This window comes from Micropterus salmoides, unplaced genomic scaffold, assembly GCF_014851395.1.
Source record: "Micropterus salmoides isolate LMB-PRFRI ecotype aquatic unplaced genomic scaffold, ASM1485139v1 Ms_hic_scaffold_5, whole genome shotgun sequence".
Taxonomy (NCBI): Eukaryota; Metazoa; Chordata; class Actinopteri; order Centrarchiformes; family Centrarchidae; genus Micropterus; species Micropterus salmoides.
The window spans coordinates 6,528,398-6,546,576 of NW_024044237.1; the positions used below are offsets into that span (position 1 = coordinate 6,528,398).

Consider the following 18,179-nt stretch of genomic DNA (forward strand, 5'->3'; position numbering starts at 1 on the left):
AGCCGCCTGCTGGGAGGGAGCGACAAAGACACTGAACAGACAGCATTATTGTTCATGATTTATTGTACACGTGCAGCATGAAAAATTCTTTAATCAATGTTCGGATTCATTTTCCACAACACTTGACAAAAAAAGAAAAGAAATTAGCCAAAAATAAATACCTGAAGCAAAAGTGTGGGACTGAACTGACAAGACGAGATTGAGGGGGTGCATCAGTTATATTTTACAAATCATCATCCACAGTGACTTAGTGCTTTAAAACAAATAATCTGATGTTGCCTATGAACATCCATCACTTGGTTAACTTCAGGGAATACACCAGTGGAAGTCTCTTGTGAGACTGTCAAGCCTACACAGGGGCAGAGGTTCAATGAGCGTGGCAGCCTACGGAGCCTGGGTGGTTCCTAACCCCACGGCATTTGCATAAGCAGACAGCAAATTGACTACCTGCCTGGTTTCCAGTGTGAGTCTGGCTTCAGTCAGCCAGTCCTCCACCACTCTCCTGGCCTCTCCTCTCAACTGATTCACCAGTTTAGCTGCTAACTCCAGATCACCGTGCTCTAAGCAGTAGCTAGCATATGACAGAAGCTTGAATGGGTCTAAGTCCTCACTGCACAGCTGGGTGGGTGGGGCTTCCTGTTTATCTTCAAACAGCAGCGCAGCTTGAAGGTAGGACAAGAAATACTGGTATAAGGAGTTGTGAGATTCGTCGATGAGGGCGACCCGGCGTGCCAGCGATCGCAGGGAGTTGAATCGGGCACGGAGGGAGGCCTCGCTGTACACGCCGCGCTGCAGGGATTCTTCTGGAAGAGCCGATGACAGAGCCAATGCAAAGTCGTTGTCATGGCAGCTGTCTCGCACAGCCTGAGCAGCGCCCTCTAGTGGGATGGTGGGGACCTCAGCTTCAGCAGTCTTTAAAGTGTAGTTCAGAGCCTCCACAGAGAGCCAGAGCTGGTGGGCTTTACGGGCCTCCTCCTCTGCTACCACATGGCCTGCGTTCAAAAGACAAGAAGGGCTTTACATGACAGGGTTTAATAGAGCACAAGGTGTCATCCCTGAGAACACGTGGAACATCAAGATGTTGTACTTTCAAAGCGCCAAACCTTCACACACTACTCATTACGCTTGGTTTTGCTCTGAAGCTGTGTGTTGAAAAATGCAAAACTTCCATCTGTTTGCTTTGATTCCAGGTAGTAAGACTGACTGATTCGATTCATCTGATTACATTTTATGTCCCCCCCGAGAAGGTGGTGGTGCCCCTTTTAACCAGTGTTAACATTTATTTTAATGTAGATAACATTACAAAACGTTCTGTAAAGAGGACTGGCTGCCGTTACTGTACGGGGCTGATCACACAGTTCACATAGTATTTCTTGGCCTTTTCCAAAACGGCGTGTGAGCACATATATCTTACTGTCTATGGCCTCCTCCATCCCCTTCAGTCTCGCGTAGGCAGTGTTCATATCCAGGGTGAAGTTATCTAGCTGCTCCTGGCTCAGCTGACGGTAGCGGGTCTCCTGTTCCAGCATCTTGCTGCTCAGGACCTGAACACAACCCACAGCAGAGCTTTGAAGGAATGCTTGCAGCTAGACAGGCCGTCAGAGACACGCACCACGACGAGCGAGTAGAGAGGACAGGCGGACGCTACATGCACCAAGCTGACTCCATCTATTCACCTGTCCACCAGAGCCGTGTAGCTCGACTGATGTAACGAGGCAGTATGTGCTCACAGAACAAGAACACTAAAGAGGAGACGAAGCATTTCCAAATCAACTTCCACATTTTGTTCTTGGTGCACCAGACACAGTTCACTGATCAGTGTGCTCTGATATAAACTGCATGTGTGTGCAGAATGTAGAGATGTGTGCACACCTGCTCAGCATCAGCTCTTAGCTCCTGCTCCTGGACTTTGAGGACATCTCGGACGTGGTCTGTGTGAGCTGCCGCCTGACGGCGAAGCTGAGTCCTCATCTCTGCCTCCATAACTTCCCTTAACTCAGACAGCTACACACACACAAACATTGAATTACTGATACTGTACAGCTGGTACACTGATAACAATGGATACATTGGAGACAGTTTCCAGCCCCAGTCATCTCCTGGCCTCAGCAGCCAGTATCTGTCTGCAGGCTGTATGTATGAAGATCAAAGTCAGCGAACCCTGAACCACATTCTATCTCCGTACCTTCCTCTCCTGCTCCAGCCGGGTCTCCTCCTTGATGTGCTGCAGGGCGGTGCCAACAGCTTTCTCCAGGGCTTTCTGGTCCTCCAGCTTCTGCTGCTCCAGCGCCACATCAATGTGGATCTGCTCTCTGACTCTCTGCTCAGCCAGCTCTCGATTCAGCTGGTCAATGCGGCGGTGTGCGTGGGCGATCAGGGAGTTCAGGTCGTCCACTGACAGTTTACCCGCTCACACACAAAGACACAAAAGGATTTTGAAAATACGTCTCTTATCTAAAGAACTCCACTTCATGTGTTGATGTTCAGGGAGAGCAATCTATCCCATATAGTAACAGTAGAGAGGGTTCAATGAGTCCCCCAGCCGGATATGAACCAGGAACAGTGCAGATCATAGTCAGCGCTGTCAGGACTAGACCACCAGAGGGTTTCATTTTACATGTTAGCTTCATGTGTCACAATCAATTAGGTTTTTCCATTAACATGAACACATCTGCACCGTAACAGCTGAATACAGACATCATAAAAACATTCTGGATGGTTTTTCCTGACAAGAAGCTTACTGTAGCATAAAACTGCAGCGTCCCCTGTAAGTCAAATATCACATCTTTCATAAAAGGTAAGTGTTATCGTATTCAACCTACTGCCTGTGTGCCTGTGTGCCTGTGTGCGTGTGCCTGTGTGTGCGTGTGCCTGTGTGTGTGTTCTTACTGAGCCCCTTCCAGTTGGCCTGGATCTCTGGAGTGAGGCTGCTTACTTCCCTCTGGAACTGTTGTTTGGCTTCATTAACTAGTTCACTGTACTGGGAGACAATCTTAGCTTCTGACTCTGCAGACTGCACCTACACACACACACACACACACACACACACACACACACACACACACACACACACACACACACACACACACACACACACACACACACACACACACACACACAGAGCAGCATTATGCATTACTGTCAAACTCCTTGCAGACAATAAAAGAGCATGCACTGAGTAAAGAAAAGGCCGAGGCCTGAACAGGATCAATGACCTGCTCTATATGAAATATGCAACGAGAGAACTTATGTTGTGAAAAGGCACTATATAGATCTAATTGAATTGATAAAGCTCATGACAAGACGAGGTCACATTCTGATTATGAATATCAAGTCTTTTAAATCTTAAAAAGTTTAAAATTAATTTTATGCTGTTTTTATGTTCTATTTTACCCTTTCAATTTCCCTTTGTTGCTTTTATGTTTTATGTAAAGCACTTTGAATTGAATTTGCCTTGTTGAAATGTGCTATACAAATAAACTTGCCTTGCTTGTACGTAAGGTACAAAGACTGTCCTTACCTTCGTGACCACTTTGTCCAAGTCCACCACCATGTTATGGAGATTCTCCTCTGCTGCTAAAACCAGTGGGCGCACAGCAGGGACCTTCAGCCCATTAGCCTTGTCAATCACTGACTTGAGAGCGTCCAAGGCCTCACTACAGAGAGAGAGAGAGATGGGGGAGACGGGGGAGGAAGAAGACAGTTTGAGGAGAAAACTGAAAGATCTCAAAGTGAGTCAGGGCAAAGCTGATAGCAGAACACGTGCTTAGCAACCTTTCCCTAGATACGTTATATGACTGATGGATCAACAACATGCTGAAGCAGCATACTTTCCTCTGGCTGCAGAGTTAAGACTTAAAGCACTGCACAGCTGATGCTGCATGTGTGGGCTATAGGGGAAAAATCACTGTATATGAATATTTAGATTGCTATATTGATGCAGTCATTTTTGGAAACTTTTGAGAAAGTGTTTATGGACTAAATCATAAAACAGGAATGTCTGTGTTTGGCTAATCAAATCAAATACATGCCAAATAATGCAATAATCCTAAAAATCTGCCATAAAGCAGCTCTGCTTACTGATTTAAAACAGTGCCACGGTGGTTTAATAAACCCATAGACGCAGCAACCACAATACGTCAACATCAGTAAAACCAGAGTGTTAGCAGCGCTGCTTCTGTCCTCTGCTCTCTGTGTTGGTGTTTCACTGAGGGCGGGGCTCTTTCACTTTACTTTAATGTTTTCTCATTGAATTGTTGAAATTGTATTCATCCACACACTCCTGATGACAAAATGTGCTTAAATTAAAACACAAAATTTAGAAAAATTCAAAGGGAAAAAATGGAATTTAGGAAAAGATTTAACAGAATCTGAAAAAATTCCATAGGCCCTATTATTGCAAAATTCAAAATAAGTGATTTAATAAGTTTCCCGCACTTTTTATCGTGGGATGTCGTGCCTTGTCTGAAGCAAAAAGCATCTCCGCTAACATCAGAAGAAGTTCTTCTGGTTATTAAAGATGGGTGTTGATCTGTCTGACTAACAAAACGATCGCGTGTGCAGTTAGACGCGTCTCACTTGGCTTTGAGCAGAGCAGTTCCAGCATCATTCACTGCGCTGGTTCTTTCAGCAAGAGCAGCTTCTAGATCCTTCCACTGGGCTGATTTCTCCTGAGGTGGAACCTGGAAAACAATGACACAGCCTATAATAAGTGTCAGGGCACAGGTAGTACTGGTACAGTGTCTTGTAGCTAGGTCTAGGGGAGTTGATTACCACTAACCCTTATGGCTTCACCAGCTGCTAACAGGCCACAACATACGCTGAATGCCAACAACAAGAGAGGACACGGGCCTTACCTGAACCCCAGCGAGCCTCCCACTGCCGCTCGGGCCCCCAACCGTGCACTGAGCTCAGCCTTGGTTTCAGTTCATTTAGATTATCAAACAGACGCAGACAGAAACTAAACAATATCAGGAATAAGGATCATTCACCGTCCATCAGCAGTACGCTCCACTCTGTTCATATCTCTGTGGTCACTCTGCAGTTTACTTCAGAAGTTTCTGTGTTTTTGCGACCTTCTACCGGTCATGTTTTCAATCGAGGGTCTAAGGACAGAAGGGGATGTATGCTATACAGATTGTAAAGCCCCCAGAGGCAAATTTGGGTTGTATAAATAAAACCTGACGTGACATGATGAATGTGGCTGCCCTTTGCTAAATTAGCCACAAAGCTAATGCCGTGTTATAGAGACAGATGGTGGTTGAGAAATGGTTTCTCGTACCTTTGGTTTAGAATTTAAAATAAACTAGATGTGAATATGCTACATTGAAAGTAGTTATTAAAGCAGAGTATGTGCACTCTCTCACTCTCTGTTTAGATGGCTGAAAAACTTTCTAGCAGCAAATATTGATGTGCAACTGTTGAGACTATAATATATTTTATTAATATAATCCATTTAGGAAAAGGTATTATAGCCCACATGCAGAACAGCATAGTGTAGTTTATACAGGAAAGGGGTCTACTATCCAAATTCAAAATATTGGCTCATAGATCGGCTCTTTTTCACTTTAATATCAGCATCAGCCCCCAAAAACCCATATCGCTCGGGTTCTAACTTGTATAGTGCCCGTTGCGGTGCCTGTAGAGGGTGCTGGAATGTTGGTGGTCCCACTGATACTCCAAGCGTGTTTTTTGAGCTGCAAACGAAATGCTTTGATTGTACTGTGATGAAAAACACCAACGCCGGTGTTAGTATAGACATTTCTTACCAAATGTATAAAAATCTGCATTTCATTGGTTGAAAATAGCTCAACACACCATCTATTGTTTTAAATCACCCTGAAATGGGCCAAATGCTGACGAAGAGTCCGTTTGGGACTAATTAACGTCATGACATTAATATTAAGACAGTTCAGTTGTAGCTACACATGCACGACTTTTTCCTAACTTGGCTGTATAAGTTACAATTCTGATTCTGTTGCACCATCGAATAGAAAAAAGGCAATTCATCAGATTTGACTCCTTTTTTGCCTTCAACTGTGCATCTTCACTGTCAAGAGACTGGATCAACAGTGGATAGTAGATCATTCCTACTCAATGCATAATTACTGACATAACAAAGTGTAAAGCCAGTAAAAGTACAGACGCGTTGAGGTGCACTGTATTCTGTTGGTGTTCTGTACCTCTGCTTCCATAGCCTCCTTCAGTTTGTGTGTGTGCCGTGCGATAGCCTGCAGGGCGGCCTCCTGGGCTCCAATGGCCTGCAGTGCGGCTTTCGCCGAGCTGGCCAGTGAGTCTTCAAGACCGGCTGATACAGCTGCAAAACAGTCACACACACACAGACAGGAAGGATGGAGAGGAGAACAGGAGTTCATGGAGAATTCAAAGCTCTTTTCTGAAAGCTAATAGGGCTAGCTAAACACAACTTCAATTCCACAGATTTTTTTTCCTTGAGAAATTGTGAGCAACACCACAAGATGTCGGTTTCCCATGATTTGCCAATAAATTTAGTGTAATGTTGCCAACGGGATAAACACATCTGCCACGACACATGACGGCATGATGATAAAGAAGAACATGTGCGGATGGAAATGATCCGCAGGAGAGCAGATACGTCTGTACACAGGGAGAAATATTTATGATCCAAATCCCTGTCTATAAAATGACGCTCGTTCAGGTGGTTGACTGTTTTTCTTGTGCGTGTGCTGTTGTTGCCGGCCTACATGCTAGGATGTCCTGTTCCTCCAGATCTTGTTGAGCCAGTCTAGCCGCCACTTCTTCTACTGGACGTTCTCTCAGAGGTTCTGTTGCCGCAGGGGACTCTGTGTCCGCTGCTGTCCCTGGTGTGTCCTTATGGTCGTGGCAGGCGTTGCACTCCTCTAAAGAAAAGATGCACACATAGACACAGTGTTGCACCGATACACTAACTGCAGGGGTCTGGCCCCAGGCAAGATTTTGCTACATTCAAACACTCCCCTGAAAGTAAGAACTAAAGACCGGGAATTTAAAAAAAAAACATTTAATCACGATGTTATGATTGTTTGAGTGCTCAGTGGCTGATGCTGTTACCTTTGACTGCTGCTGCCTCTGTGTCACATGGAGCAGGGACTGACTGGATCTCACTGATGGCTGAGATGATATGAGTCGCCTCTGCTGAAGCCTCTGGATGTGACACAAATACAGAAAGACACGGACAGTTTGTGGGGTTGCATGTGCCACGTCACTCATGTGTGGACCTTTTTAGGAATAAAATGCTGGATGCTATGCACCAGCTGTACAAAGCACTCTGTAAACACTCAGTGTTTAAGATTTTGGATTATGATGCACAAGGCCTTGAGAGTAACCTCATGCTGAAGTCATACTGAGCAGGTTTGTCGTTTGTAAACACACTCCCCGGCTCAACGGGAGAGCAAGCAAGTGAAGGCAGCCTAATGATAAGCGGGATTAGCAAGAACAAAGCAGCAAATCAGAGAAGTAAAATCTTATTTTCCGATTATTATTAGTTTCCTGCAGTTTCGTTCTAAAGCACAAATAAACGCCTCCACACAACCCTGCAGGAAGAAGCCACTGGATCTTGTGTGGAAGCATCCTGTCCGCTGTGTCTGGTCGGGAATAGGGTCTCTTTATAGAGCCAGGACACACACAGAGAGGACAGGAGAGAGCAAGGTAGCTTGTGAGTCCCAAACTCACTGCACGCTGTCCTAAGGCGACACCCAGTCGACTTAGGACAGCGTAATGACCTAAGAGCTGTGAATGACTTATTCTAGGCTACAAACTACATTGACTCTAACAGATTGGAAGCTTAATAGGGCTGCAGCTAATGCTAATGATTTTCATTGTCGATTGATTTGTGATCATTTCTTGGTCTACGTTTGGTCTTCAAATGTCCTCCAAAACTGTGAAAAAGAACATTTGAAGAGCAAAGTGTAGAAGCAGTGAATTTTGGCATTTTGTTATCTAAAAACATTTTCTGTCAAAAGGACTTACACTATATTGCCAAAGGTTTTGGGTCACCTGCCTTTACATGCACATGAAGGTTAATAACATCTCATTCTTAATCCGCAGGGTTTAATATGGAATCGGCGCACCCTCTGCAGCTACAACAGCTTCCACTCTTCTGGGAAGGCTTTAGGTGGTGTTTAGGTGTGTGTTGATGGGAATTTTTGACCATTCTTCTAGAAGCGCAATTGTGAGGTCAGGCGCAGATGTTGGACGAGAAGGCCTGGCTCACTGTCTCTAATTCATCCCAAAGGTGTTCTGTCGGGTTGAGGTCAGGACTCTGTGCAGGCCAGTCAAGTTCCTCCACAACGAACTCGCTCATCTGCGTCTTTATGCACTGGTGCGCAGTCATGTTGGAACAGGAAGGGGCCTTCCCCAAACTGTTTCCACAAAGTTGGGAGCGTGAAATTGTCCGAAATGTCTTGGTATGCTGAAGCATTAACAGTTCCTTTCACTGGAACTAGGGGGCCAAGCCCAGCCCCTGAAAAACACCCCCACACCATAACCCCCCCTCCGCTAAACTTTACACTTCGCACAATGCAGTCAGGCAAGTACCGTTCTCCTGGCAACCTGCCAAACCCAGAATCGTCCATGGGACTGGCAGACAGAGAAGCGTGATTCACTGCTCTAGTGTCCAGTGGCGGCGTGCTTTACACCACTGCATCTGACGCTTTGCATTGCACTTGGTGATGGAAGGCTTGGATGCAGCTGCTCGGCCATGAGATTCTGTTGTTCCTAATGGCTTCCACTTTGTTATAATACCACTAACAGTTGACCGTGGAATAATTAGTAGTGAGGAAATTTTACAAATGGACATATTGCACAGGTGGCTCCCTGTCACGGTACCACACTTGAATTCACTGAGCTCCTGAGAGCGACCCATTCTTTCACAAATGTTTGTAGAAGCAGTCTGCAGCCTAGGTGCTTGATTTTATACACCTGTGGCCATGAAGTTATTGGAACACCTGAACTCAATGACTCGGAGGGGTGTGCTTTTGGCAATATAGTGTATCAATTAAAGGACAAAGGGCAACACACATCAGCGGCAAATGACACCCATACCCGTGATCTCTATGTAAGGCTACACCCCGAGTCACCACGGGATATTTCACTGTCCTGTTTCCCTAAAATGTATTAATTAATCCATAAATAAAAAGACTAAATATAAAAGTATTTTATTCATTTATATTCAAATGTTGAATTAAAAGGATTATAAAATAATTTATCAATTAATACATTATTTTAACAAGTTCAATTTAAAAAGGGATTTATAAAAAACAACAAAAGACTCAATAGACATAATATAAATACAGATTCTTGAATACTGGATTTCAAAATCTATTTGAAAATGCTGCTGCCACATGTCGCTCCGTGATGTGTGCTACCCTCAGAGTCTAGTGAAAGACACAGGAGCACAGCATTCTACAGGAAGGCTGAAGTACGACAGAAACAAGCTTACCCTGAGAGATCTCTGTGGGGCCAGAAAAACAACAGAGTGCACATCAAACACATTTTAGCAAAACTAAAATGAATGACTATGGCTCAGTCTCTCCTCCTCTTGGGCTGCTGTAAAACATCCTAAACATCAGGAACAGTCAACCTGAGGTGAGTAAAACTAGTGTTAGCAGCTTAAATCTATCATTTAGAAGGACGTCACTGACCTGGGAACTGAGGTCAGCCTGTGTAGTGAGCATATTCTGGGGTCATACACAGAACAATTCTCGCTCCCTACTGGCGTTTCACAATATGTACAATGAAAGGAAATAGGGGCATATTTACAAGTCGCACTGGTGCTCATAGATGCAACAAAATAGTTGCAGCCTGGAGCTCTGCTGCCATATTCTCTAGGTGATCTTTACAGCACAGTGAGTATGACAAATGCTGACCTAGGTGTGTGAACCTTTACCGTGGCGGTCCATGAGAACTAATGTGGCAGGAAGCTTGAATATTCACCAGAATTGAACTTTTGCAATTATACAATTCTGAAATGATTCTGATGCAAATGTGATCAAAACTTTTGCTTATTTTTATTTTATATTTTATTTATTGTCACCACTAGGGTTGGGTACGGAGCTCTGTGTTTTTTTAAGGGTACTGACCAAATTAGATCGGTACTACCGAGTACTAGGGCTGAACAGTACATCAAAATTAGGGCTGTGTGATATGGCCAAAAATGTTATCACGATAAAAACATTTCATATCATTCGATATTAATGATTATCACCATAAATTCAAAAATCATTATTTCTTTCAAGTTTAAAGGCTCGTTTCTGAATGAAAATTGAAGAAACCAGATGGTCAATTATGTGGTTAAACTATACTTTATGCTCAGTGACAAACACTTGATGCCAAACAGTGGATCACTTCACAAATCTGAGGTAGAACATTCAAAACTATTCCTCAACAAAATCTTAATAAAAAAATTAAGTGCTAATTCGATCTTGATTGTAATGAATTAAATCAAATATTTATTGACGATATATTGAACATTTCTTATATTGTTATTGAGGAAAATTGTCCCACAAGGTACAAAGTTCCTAACGGCAGTTGCCAATAACTCAGAAAACTACCAGTACATAATGAGTGTGAACCAAATCAGACACTTACCCTCTATGCTCTGTGCAGGCTGTGTTGGGACAGGACTCGTCTCTTTGGCCGGACTCTCTGATGCCTCCTTCACCTTTTTCTCAGACTTGGCTTTCGACACCTTTGTCTGTTTTTCCATCATTGAGGGAGGCTGGGCCAACTCCATCTAGACAGCAGGAACAGCAGCCATTTTAACTGAGTCCTGAGAGTCTCAGGAGGTTTTTGTAGAGAGCTACATATCACATATGTCATCAGTCTATTTTTGACAGAAGCCGCGTCAAGCTGCACAGAGCAGATCGAACAGGCAGGAAGTCAGATGCACACAGAGCATAGAGAATCCAGTCAATTCTCAAAATACCCTCTGCAGACTTCCGATCCTATATCAACAATAAACAGCTAAAAACACACCATTTAACAACATAGCCTACTTATCCGCGGCAGAAGCACAAAAATCAAGGACAAAATCTGAGCATGTCAAGCAGGCATAACACTCCTGAAGCTCTTCCGGCGGTGTTTGAAGCTACACAGAGGTGCAGGTTGTTTTGGTTGTGTGACTTTATTTGTTTTATTTATTTAGGATATATTTTTTGATATTTCAATTCTAATGCTCCTTGAAAGGGGGTACTTGCATTATTATGCTATTATCATTATATAAGTGGCTTATAATGACAATAATATAATTTAACGCAATGACTGCTGGGACAACATATCGTCCAACAAAAATAGCTATTGTGACAGGCCTAGGTACAGTATATTGTATCTGTAGTGTTGATCTTGTGTGATGACACCGATGTCCAGAATTAGATGTCCTGTGCAGTTAGCCTGCTGCAGGAGCTCAAAGCAGCAGTAGGGAATTCTTTAAAAATTACATTTAGTCATATTTGCTGAAACTGTCACTATATCCTGATAGTAGTGCAGGAGACAGATCATCTGTAAAATAAAAAAATAATAATAAAAGAAGACCACCACACATCATGTTCCTCTGGCTCCTCCTACTGACCCTAATGCCCTTTGCAAGAATCCACCAAAATACCTGCCTGGAGGCGTTACCAAGATGGGTGCTGAGTGGAGGGAAGTCAACTTGCGTCCTGTTTGTTTATCACTGGGTTTGTGTTTACTGGCTAATATGGTGAGTGATATCCAGTACAGTGTTTCCCATACATTCATTTGTTTGTGGCGCCCTCCACATCATCAGTGCTGACTGCCACATATTGATTTCTGTTCTTTTTTACAATTTAATGGGAAAACTTGTATTTGATTGCAGAGCTGCACGCAGCGCATATTTGCTCAGCACCTCCGCTGCACAAATCCGTCCAACGTCAATGTCGGCCACAGTTAGTCATTCTGTGGGAAACACTGCGTTAAATCAGACAGGTCTGTAGAAAAACATTCTTCTCTCAAATTTTTGTTCAATGGGTCTGGTAGTGTAACCTTATCACATTTCAGTTTGGCCAAGTAACGTTTCTTTTCTTCGACTGGCAGCTAAGGTTACTTGTTATGGATTGCTTGCGGAAGTCTGCCGGAAGTTAATTTTGGGCCTAAATCTCCCGACACGCCGACATGATCGTTCTCACACAGAGTCCAGGTTCATACAGTAAAAGTGTTTGGAGTAAAGCAGCCGTCCTCCTGATCAACCCTGAGCTCCATCAGAGTCTAAACGTGGATTATAGAAGCTGAAAGTTTCATTCTGTTTTTCATTCTGCTGCTCTGCTGCTCTGCCAGAGATCACAGCTCTCACAGTGGACAGATGATGCAGCTGTGCAACAGGTCAGATTTAATTACGTTGCTTTAAAATGACGGCTCCGAGGAAAGGACATCTCATTTCGTTAAATGCCTGTTCCCTCGACTCCTCTCTCCTCGCATCTCCTCCTCGAGCTCGCATCTCAGGTGGGCGGGACTAAAATGCTCCTTGAGGAGTCGAGGAGGTGGATATTTGGGAAATGAGAAAGGCCCCTGGTCGACCTCAGTATCTTCAGAAAACACAATGGGTTTGGTGGGCGGGGCTTAGCAGAGTGATACAAGCAGCAGAGAGAGGTTTTTGCATTGTATGTTCAATTGTTGCCAACAGCAGCTTTAAACCACTCACCAGGTAAGCCACCCTGTGCATTTGTTCATGCCAACTGCTGTATGTTTCTATGCTATATTTTATGTTTTGTCATGTGTTTTTACTGTATAGCTCACTACGCTGAATAGGGATGGGTATCAATACCAGAAACAGCCCAGTATCGAGTAGAATCAAAACGTCTCCAGTCAAACCAGTACTTCAATTGATACCTAGGCCTACATTTTGTAACCAGACTGCAGCAAAGAATTACTTTTTGTATGGTTTTGTTGTTACACGCAAACAACACACCAAAACAAAAGAGAAGAGCCCACTTTGCGTTAAACAGCCGCTCACCTTCAGCTGCGGTCTCAACTTTCCGTTGGTTTCATCTCCTGGTATCATTTAACACTTCTCTGTATATTTTTATTTGCTGTTCACATCACATGTCACCGATCGATCAGCTGATTTTACTGACGGAGCCTCCGGCTGCGGCTGCTTCAGGTGTAGCTGGTTTGATCGGCTGGATGTGCAGCCTCTCTGAGTCTTTAGTGTAGTTTAGTGACTTGTTTAAACAGACTGCTTTCTTGTTTTATACTTGTGACTGTCGTTTTTGGACTCACCAATAAAGGAAAAAGCACTCGCTGAGACCTTTCAATTCAGTTTATTGATCGAAAGTTAACTAAATAATTTTACGTTGTTTACTTTCAACACATAAAAAAAAATGACCTTACATTTGTCCCACAACTTATTTGGTCACTAAACTATTTCACTCCTCCTCTCTCATTCAAATATAAAAAAAATCCCAAGCTATAGCCTAACCCTGTATAACACTACCCATGAGGATGAACTAGTTAGGTTGAGCAGGATCTGATACAAGTTCCCACTACTTTTATGTAACAGTTATTTAAAACAAGAAAAAAATTAAATAGATAACCTTGCTCGTCCATAACAACAATAAAAATAATATGCTACTAATCAACTACTACGGCTTCAACAGGTGGCATTTTATGCAAGGTATCAAATGAAGTACTCTATTGGTATCGATATCACTTTAAGGGTACTGGTTTTGGTACTGGTATCGTAAAATTTTAAACGATACCCAACCGTAACGCTAAATCAATCTTCCTTTACCTTTCGCATGCGAGTGTCGGTGTGTGTGTGTACCACAGACTGTATATAAAAAGGTGTGTAGTCGAGCAGTATGTAGCTGCAGTACCGGAGGCTGCAGTTTCAGGACCGCAATCCTAGGACCGGAACTGCATTTCCAGGACCCTTGTTTACTTTGATACTGCCAGCTTCCGGGGGTCCTGAAACTGCAGCCTCTGGTACTGCAGCTACATAATATTGGTGTATTCAGCGTAAGGTTTCTTGGCAGCTCAGCAGAGACGCACTGAAATGCAGCCTCCCTCAGGGTCCTAGTGTCCGACCACAGTAGGGATTTAAATTATAAAGCAGAGGAAACAACCAGAAAGATTATTTTAAGCCAACAAATAAAATTTGTACTATTCAATCGTCTTGCTCTTTGTTGAGTACATGTCTGCATTGAAAATGATCTCAATCTAATAATAGTTTTCTTATTATTATTTGGGGCAGTTGTGCTGCAGTGAAGCCATTTCCAAATCCAAAGAGTGTCTGTCTAAAATAATTTTTCTCTTTCACACCCTGTCTCATAAAGAAGATTTCATCTAGCCTTAGCACATTGTCCAAAGAAGATGTAAATCCATCCTGACCTGTTTCTTGATGGGGAGGCCGCCATCTTGAGAAGTGGGTCCCAAAGCCAGACCCAACAGCCAGTCAGAGTATGGAACATTGCTCTCCACGGCTGCTCTGAACTTGTGGTCCCATTTGGCGTAAAGTATTGTACTTCCAATGCCACCGCCTACTGTCAGCAAGCCAGCAGCAACCACTTTAGCAGCACCGCTGTGGTGGAAGATTACAAAAAGGGATAAACATGAATCTGATGTCAACATGTCTTGCTATCACAAGAGCGTCGGTTCCCAAACTTTTTCAGATCAAGACCCAAAAAAAGAAATCTGGTGTCTCCCTGGGACCCGAATTTACACAAATAAACCATGAACTGCTTTAACATCTACATCTATAAAGTGCAGATAAAGGACACAACAAATGATGAATTAAAAATGTATCTGAAATGTATTTATTTCTCTATGATCAATTCCCCACATATTACACATTGAGGCATCTCCTCTCCATTCCAAATGGCTTTGGTAAACCCAACATTAATAAACTTGCCTTGTACTTTCATTTGGATTCTGTATGAATGTGGACAGCAGGTCAGGTTAGGGTAAAGACAGAGAGAAAACCTCACACAGCGTCGGAGCTGAACAGACCAGTGCAGCAAAAAAGAAAACTAATTCTCATTTGTACGTATTGTAACATTGTTATGTATTTACCTGACGCCCATTTTGGGTCCCAGCCGTAAGTTCGGGAAACATGGATCAAGAGGGCTGAATGTCATTTGACTCACTTGAAATTTTCCACAATTCATCCTCTGTACAGTGTGTGTGCGAGTGTATTACCTGGTCTGTCCTGCTGTGTAGTGCCGACTGTGTTGCAGATTGGTTAGACTGGTTTTCCCGAAGTTCTTCTATTGAGAGGGGGAGAGGTAGACAGAGAGAGTGAGGACAAGAGAAAGTCAATATTAGACAGACAGCTAGTTCATGCAGCATTACTGCCAGAATGCTGAAATGCTGTTGAGTAATCACTACCTGATGCATTTTGCATTTTAAAATTGCATGATGACATGCATTTGACGCACTATTTTGGAAGCTGAATGACTGTATCGTTTATTAGCTTAGTTAACAAAAAGGGAAACTGAATGAGCACATCATTTACATTGCACCTTTTTTTAGGGATAATGAGCTACAAAGTTATTTCTACTTTTCTCGAAACATTCTGATAGAATTTGTGAAATGGAATAGTGAACAGTTAAATACAGTTTGTTGTGAAGTTGCATCTGCCTGAAAAACATTTTAAGGGAACTCATGCAGAGGATAACGTTTCACACTACTTTGTCAGAAGGGAAGAATAGCACTGTACAGCACCGTACTATTCTCTAAACTCACAGCTGATCCGGCAGAAACTGATGTAGCTTCAGATGAACTTTACAGGGAGGCATTACTGGTTCTGTTACAAGCAAGGAAAAGATGTTTCCCCACATCCTTCTCTAAACTCTTAACTGGGAGATACTTTGGCAGAGAGAAAAGACACCAGTGAATGAAAATTGTATGTTTTCATGGTTTCCTTTTACTGTATTTGTTTGGTATGTAACATGTTTTGGTTGGCTAATGACAATTTTAACTTTGGTGGGCAATAAAGTCGTATTTTATTTATTTTTATTTATTTTAAGTTTCAGCAAAAGTAAGGCAAATGGTTAAACCACTCAAACACTTTAAAGACATGTATTAAATTCATAATATTTCGTTATTACAAAATGTCATGTTATCACAATTGTCACTTAAAAATCACAATGTAATAATAACCGTACAATGTATTTAATATTACACAAAGAAACGTGTTGTGCTGTGCGCTCCAGGCAGGTTATTACCATGGTTATTTCAGGTATTGTGATCCTTTTATTACATATCGCTGCGACACTATGGAAACGCCATGCTCTGAGTTTGCCCGACGAGACGTTCAAGGCGGTCAGCCTGAGCCGTGGGACGTTAACGTTACCGGGTCCCTGCTGGGAAACTGCAGTTTTGACTTTCAAGAACTCTGACTCGATCTTTTTCAAACATGAAGCCGAGATGTAAAAGCACATTTGTGGGGGTGAAGGGCAGGTCTGCAGGGGGCTGGACCAGATTTCATTATACAACAGCTCACACGTTCATTATTAAAAAAAAAATGTATCAAAAAAGTGGGAAATGTTGCTAGCGTTAGCCACATTTAAACATGTTAGCTATTTAAAACACGTTAGTTTGAGTTAGTTGGTTTTCTCTTCTACTGATACGAAATAATAACGTTAATGAAAAATAAATTAAGAGAAAGGTTGACGCTTGCGACTTCTGCGAGGTCGCAGATGGACGTTTGACCTGAACTCCCTCTGCCTGCTCATGGCTGATATGGCATTAGCCATCTGTCACTGGAAGCTAACCAGCTAGCACTGACATTACGCAGTGATCTTATCGGCTCTTTCTGTTCACAACTTAAATGAAGTGTCATGTAAGTTTTTTTTAATGTAACGCTAGGTAGCATTTTAATGTTAACAACACAACTTTGTTCACAATACAATACCGCTAACGTTACGGCACCTTGAGCCTGGCTGTGGGTCACCGACTGACAACACGCCAACATGATAACGTTAGCTCACGGTCCGCTTAGGAGTGGTCAGTGGGGAAGGCACGAGTCTTACCCGGGCTGTGGCATTAGCTCCTCTCACACAAGCCCTTAGCATGGTCCTCAATCAGTTCTTCAAATCCTAATCAATGTGACCTTCAACGTAGCAGTAACTATTATCTTCCCTTCTCTCCTCTTTTAGTTTTCTTTCGCTCTTCTTCTTCTTCCTTTTTATAATTCAGAGAGTTTGAACGCGTGTGTGCGCAATACTGCCGCCCAGAGTCAACATTAGAAATGAACTCAGACTTCTCTCAAGCTCTGGAAGAAAACCACACCTATGACGAAAACAGTGCTCACTCAAACTTCAGTTTAAACGTGGACCGCTTGTCTGGGTCTCAAACATAGAGGTGAAGAGAGACAGCAGGCTCAAATAGTGGTATTTCCGACTTGCCAGAGCAGCTGCCGCTGTTTGTGGCAGCGGTTAGTGAGATACCGATGTTTATAGATTAGGAATATTAACAGTCGTCCCTGCAGTATTAGAGTTGCTAGACATAGCATTTCCATTATGTGCTTTTTTCATTTATTTGCCAGTGTTCCTTGATTATAGCACAATTTGATTCATATTTGTTGTGTTGCAATGCTGAGGAAAGAAATAAATGGCATGGGTTGATATAATTTGTTTTGTAATATTACTGTGCTTACTTAATTGAAATGCAATTACTTATAAAGAGTAAAAATCCTCTAATTCATGCTTAACATTAAGCCTTGCTATAATTAAAACAGGTGAGTTATATAAAAATGCAGTTGTCATTTAGGGAAAATTGCTATAGAGACCAAAATTGCTTTTTGTAACAGACTGTAAACATTATTCCAAAAACCTGCAGCACTATCTACAGGTAACCTGTGTGCAAAATGAAAGTAAGTTATGAAGAGTAGGATAAAACTTATGCTTTATTACTGTGTTACAAGACGGCAAAAACAGACCGAGCTCCTAGTAAACTGCAGGTAACAAAAATGGTCATCAATGAGTGCAATCTTACTTTCTATTTGCATATACACCATTTCCAGTTTTATTTACTCTAATAAAAGTAGATTTAGGTTTGTGTCTACCTGAGCATGACTCCGTGGAAAGCAGCTGTGATACTAGCTGATTATCCTGTTCAAATCAAGTACATTTTACTGAAATTGAAGCACTTATTAAAACTGTGATATACAATTCTCTGTTAACCAGTTAACAGGGTAATTTTTTCCAGTA

At 42.6% G+C, this 18,179-nt stretch overlaps 1 protein-coding gene across 1 annotated transcript; it reads right to left on the bottom strand.

Moving 5' to 3' along the window:
* Positions 1–45: 45 nt before the first annotated feature.
* immt (inner membrane protein, mitochondrial (mitofilin)) lies at positions 46–17,163 on the bottom strand. Its single transcript, XM_038698830.1, has 14 exons — positions 17,001–17,163; positions 15,166–15,233; positions 14,359–14,548; positions 10,606–10,750; positions 7,069–7,161; positions 6,723–6,878; positions 6,183–6,316; positions 4,579–4,682; positions 3,521–3,656; positions 2,890–3,019; positions 2,186–2,409; positions 1,873–2,004; positions 1,415–1,544; positions 46–992 (listed from the first exon to the last, which is right to left on the bottom strand). The coding sequence occupies exons 1-14, from the start codon at positions 17,040–17,042 to the stop codon at positions 385–387; spliced, it is 2,292 nt and encodes a 763-aa protein (XP_038554758.1). The 5' UTR covers positions 17,043–17,163; the 3' UTR covers positions 46–384.
* Between the last annotated feature and the right edge of the window lie 1,016 nt (positions 17,164–18,179).

Bases quoted from the DNA above. Each gene is read 5' to 3' on its own strand.
- immt (XM_038698830.1), bottom strand. From the start codon at position 17,042: ATGCTAAGGGCTTGTGTGAGAGGAGCTAATGCCACAGCCCGG. The intron at 6,317-6,722 runs GTAGGCCGGCAA...ACTGTTTTGCAG, and splicing joins GGAACAGGACATCCTAGCAT to CTGTATCAGCCGGTCTTGAA. The intron at 3,020-3,520 runs GTAAGGACAGTC...GTGTGTGTGTAG, and splicing joins TGGACAAAGTGGTCACGAAG to GTGCAGTCTGCAGAGTCAGA.